This window comes from Salvelinus sp. IW2-2015, linkage group LG13 (assembly GCF_002910315.2).
Source record: "Salvelinus sp. IW2-2015 linkage group LG13, ASM291031v2, whole genome shotgun sequence".
In the NCBI taxonomy this organism is placed as follows: domain Eukaryota; kingdom Metazoa; phylum Chordata; class Actinopteri; order Salmoniformes; family Salmonidae; genus Salvelinus; species Salvelinus sp. IW2-2015.
This window is the reverse complement of record NC_036853.1, coordinates 25,516,402-25,521,297: the sequence shown is the minus strand read 5'-3', so window position 1 is coordinate 25,521,297 and position 4,896 is coordinate 25,516,402. Positions and strand designations below refer to the sequence as shown.

The following is a 4,896-nucleotide window of genomic DNA, read 5'->3' as shown; positions in this document are numbered from 1 at the left end:
AAAAAGAAAAGTCCTATCATTGTCAACTGTGTTTATTTTCAGCAAACTTAACATGTGTACATATTTGTAGGAACATAACAAGATTCAACAACTGAGACATAAACTGAACAAGTTCCACAGACATGTTGTCACACCCTGACCTTGGAGATCTTTTTTATGTCTCTATTTTGGTTGGGCAGGGCGTGAGTTTGGGTGGGCATTCTACGTCTGGAGTTCTATGTTGTTCCATGTTTTGTATTTCTATGTGTTTGGCCTGGTATGGTTCCCAATCAGAGGCAGCTGTCTATCGTTGTCTCTGATTGAGAACCATACTTAGGTAGCCTGTTGCCACCTGTGTTTGTGGGTAGTTGTTTTCTGTTTTGTGTATTGCACCTTGCAGAACTGTTCGTTTGTCGTTTTTTTGTTTTGTTCAAGTGTTTCGTATTTATTAAAAGTAATATGGACACTTACCACGCTGCACCTTGGTCCTCTTCTCCTTCTCCTGACGACGTTCGTTACACATGTGACTAACAGAAATTGAATAATGTGTCCCTGAACAAAGGGGGGGGGGGTCAAAAGAAAGAGTCAGTATCTGGTGTGGCCACCAGCTGCATTCAGTACTGCAGTGCATCTCCTCCTCATGGACTGCACCAGATTTGCCAGTTCTTGCTGTGAGATGTTACCCAATTCTTCCACCAACGCACCTGCAAGTTCCCGGACATTTCTGGGGGGAATGGCCCTAGCCCTCACCCTCCGATCCTACAGGTCCCAGATGTGCTCAATGGGATTGAGATCCGGGCTCTTCGCTGGCCATGGCAGAACACTGACATTCCTGTCTTGCAGGAAATCACGCACAGAACAAGCAGTATGGCTGGTGGCATTGTCATGCTGGAGGGTCATGTCAGGATGAGCCTGCAGGAAGGGTACCAAATGAGGGAGGAGGATGTCTTCCCTGTAACGCACAGCGTTGAGATTGCCTGCAATGACAATAAGCTCAGTCCGATGATGCTGTGACACACCGCCCCAGACCATGACGGATCCTCCACCTCCAAATCGATCCCTCTCCAGAGTACAGGCCTCAGTGTAACGCTCATTCCTTCTACAATAAACGCAAATCCGACCATCACCCCTGGTGAGACAAAACCGCGACTCATCAGTGAAGAGCACTTTTTGCCAGTCCTGTCTGGTCCAGCGACGGTGGGTTTGTGCCCATAGGCGACGTTGTTGCTGGTGATGTCTGGTGAGGACCTGCCTTACAACAGTCCTACAAGCCCTCAGTCCAGCATCTCTCATCCTATTGCGGACAGTCTGAGCACTGACGGAGGGATTGTGCGTTCCTGGTGTAACTCGGGCAGTTGTTGTTGCCATCCTGTACCTGTCCCGCAGGTGTGATGTTCGGATGTACCGATCCTGTGCAGATGTTGTTACACCTGGTCTGCCACTGCGAGGACGATCAGCTGTCCATCCTGTCTCCCTGTAGCGCTGTCTTAGGCGTCTCACAGTACGGACATTGCAATTTATTGCCCTGGCCACATCTGCGGTCCTCATGCCTCCTTGAAGCATGCCTAAGGAACGTTCTCGCAGATGAGGAGGGACACTAGGCATTTTTCTTTTGGTGTTTTTCAGAGTCAGTAGAAAGGCCTCTTTAGTGTCCTAAGTTTTCATAACTGTGAACGTAATTGCATACCGTCTGTAAACTGTTTGTGTCTTAACGACCATTCCACTGGTGCATGTTCATTAATTGTTTATGGTTCACTGAACAAGCATGGGAAACAGTGTTTAAACTCTTTACAATGAAGATCTGTGAAGTTATTTGGATTTTTACGAATTATCTTTGAAAGACAGGGTCCTGAAAAAGGTCAGTTTCTTTTTTTTGCTGAGTTTATAACCAGTTGATATCACAGTTTCAATAAATGATTCTTAAATGGCATTAGTTTTTTTAATTGACTGAATATACTGTATATGGGGCAATTTAGCAATCAGGATTTGTTATCTGTAATGGTTATGATAAATTAGGCATTGTTGTTCACTGTTGACATATCGATAAATGCGCACATTTTTTATTCCAGTGTGGGACTTGGGTTCTAAAAATATATATATTTTTCCACCCAGTCGCATACTTGAGTACTCAAATGAAATGCCCATCCCTATTTCTGATACCTTTTTAAGACTTTTTCTGGTAGAAGTTTTCTAAGACCCCTTTTCCACCTGTTTATCCAGAAATCAAAGCTTTTACTTATGCCACATTTTTAAGATGGAGAATGAATGAAAAATGTATCTAGCCTTCCTTTCCCCAAAATAAACATCTGTAGCATTTGTTTGACAGCAAATTTGATATGCTCTTATGAACTTCACGTTAGTGCTCATGGGTCCTTTCGAAGGAAATTCCCTCTTCCCAATTTTCCAAACTTCCCGATTTGTCACATACAATTATAGTAGGCCTAATTAGCTTGAGTGGTTGGACCACGTTAATTATTTTGGGAGATAAGACCTTAAATGACCGATGTTTGAGTTTGTTCTTCTTAAACTTGAGACATGATTTGAATTCATACGAGCCACCAGAATATGACCCCCCTGTTTTGGGTGCTGTGAGGCTGTGCTGTGAGGCTGTGCTGTGAGGCTGTGCTGTGAGGCTGTGCTGTGAGGCTGTGCTGTGAGGCTGCTTCTCCCTGTGTTTGACAGTCTCAGTGTGAGACGGAGGTATCAGAGGGTTAGACACGTGTGCTCCCTGTAACTCTGTTTGCACAGCCTCCCCATCAAGACTCCTCTCGCTACCCTTTATATGTTACATGGAAGAGCACACAGGGCCCTGGTGAGAAAACACTCCCCTCCTGCTGCTGTAAACAGTGTGTCCCTAGTGTGTGTCAGAATCAGGGTAAAAACATGAACTAGGCCTAAACACCTGTTTTACCAACCTTACTGTAGGATGGAACTGGTGTCATTGACTTGGTTTTAGATTTGACCACATTTAAATATATAAATACAGATATATATCTCTTGTAAACAAGGAATTGGTTGAATCTAGCTATGGAGCAGCAACCCAGTTGAATTGGAGCTACAGCTATGAGATGGAACCTGTATAGGACATGATACTGGTGGATGTACAAAGTCTTTGGATGGATTGAAGCTACAGCTAGCTGAGGTGGAAGCTAGAGTCCATGTCTATTTGGTCTTGTATCTCCATTTCAGTCAATCTGCATATCTTATTTAAACAGTCTGTGCTCAGTTACAGGATTCAGAACTGAYCAATGAAAACGAAAAGGACTCTGAGCTGGGCACGCTAAATTTTTCATCAGAGTAGTAGATTTCTCTGACAACAAACAGCACTTAAATGTGTGTTTGAGTGAAATCCTACAGTACCCTTGAGCCTTGTCCCTAAAATACTGCTTGACAGTGGAAAGAGTATATCCTTAGCCCTAAACTTAAGCCCACTCCTTAGCACTCTTCATGAAGGGTTTAGTAATGTAGAGTAGTGTGCCAGAACATCTAACTGTAGCCGATGTGGGATTGCTAGCTAGTTAGCTGTGTGTGCGGTAGTAGAGTCCATTACAAAACATATCCTAGCTAAAATGCTTCTTTAGAAACAGGGCCGGCGTTATGTACGGGCCTTAGGGGCTCTGGTCTGCCCGACTGTACCTCCAAGTGCCGATCAGTGCCGTTTAAGATGAGGGAGGACAATTTTTGCAAAAAAAGTCAGAGTGCCAAGAATAGGCTAGTTGGTAGCTCAAGTCAAGGCAGATAGAAATGGAGGTAGACATGCGGAGTAGAGAGATTAATGGGATTGATTTTTCATCAGGATATTTTCTACTGTTTTTATTTGTTGGCTGTAGGCATATGTATTTTACTTTGCTAATGATGGAAGTTATAGGCCTGCATTGACCTACAGGCTGTGATTTTGAGAAACTAAAATGTTATTATTGAAATGAAACTGTTCCACGAAAATGTGCATATGAAAATAATCCTAACTGGCATGCAGATTGGTAGAAATGGTAGGATAAATTTTAAGTTTCCCCAAACTTCCAACTCACAAGCTGCCTATGGTCTTTACTTTTACACCTGCTAAATACATAGGAGGTCCCGTGAAAAAAAGTGCCTGCCTATGGAAATCAAAGGCCCGTCCAACTGATTAGTTCTGGTGCCGGCCCTGTTTAGAAAACGAAGGGCTCTACTCAATCTGTATCGCGGAAGAGTTACATATTGCTCTCTAGAAATGTAAAGGAAATCCCGATTGAGCTGACAAATGAACCCCTTACCCTGATTACATTCAGAGATACTTAGAATGGAGGATAGGAATCGCATTGGCCAAAGAATGGAGAAACGTATAACGCCCCACCCAGCAGACTGTCGACCAATCGTGTTCACGTTGTCATGCTGCAACATGTAGTTGCTAATCATCACACAATCCCTTCTAACAGTCGAGAAATGGGATTATTTTCCTCGAAAGTACGTAATGTCACGATTTCAAAGCTATACGATATTACAGAGAACAAATTAATCATCTCACATCTCGGAAAAGATGTGTAATGTTGTTCTTATTGTTCACGTAATTCATTATAATGTTGGGTTTTTGAGCGAGCGCCCAATTGACCGCATTCACTCCTTGAAGGAGTGATATCCTTGTCCCAAAATCACCCAGAATGCACCGCGTGGCACATTGATGACTCATGGGCACCCTACACAATGGGCGTTAATACGATTCCAACGGAGTTCCCCATCTCCTCGAAAGTATCTCTGACACAGTCTACACTAACTCAGGAACATTGCCTTCAAATTTCAATCACACGGTAATGCTGAACTTCCGCGATACAGATTACATAGAGCCCTAAAGGTTGCAAAATGGAGTGTACATTGTCTTTTCCTTCCAGGGTTCTGGATGACAAATGAAATACTAAAGACAAAATCATGCGGTACTAACTA

The 4,896-nt window shown here is 43.4% G+C and overlaps 1 protein-coding gene across 1 annotated transcript; it reads right to left on the bottom strand.

The window, feature by feature from the left end:
- Positions 1 to 695: 695 nt before the first annotated feature.
- LOC111971772 (uncharacterized) lies at positions 696 to 1,584 on the bottom strand. Its single transcript, XM_023998590.3, has 2 exons — positions 1,130 to 1,584; positions 696 to 1,056 (listed from the first exon to the last, which is right to left on the bottom strand). The coding sequence occupies exons 1-2, from the start codon at positions 1,582 to 1,584 to the stop codon at positions 876 to 878; spliced, it is 636 nt and encodes a 211-aa protein (XP_023854358.2). The 3' UTR covers positions 696 to 875.
- Between the last annotated feature and the right edge of the window lie 3,312 nt (positions 1,585 to 4,896).

Coding starts and splice junctions, on each gene's coding strand:
- LOC111971772 (XM_023998590.3), bottom strand. CDS start 1,584: ATGCCTAGTGTCCCTCCTCATCTGCGAGAACGTTCCTTAGGCATGCTT. Junction 1,057..1,129: donor AAAGTGCTCTTCACTGATGA/GTCGCGGTTTTG, acceptor CGTTACACTGAG/GCCTGTACTCTGGAGAGGGA.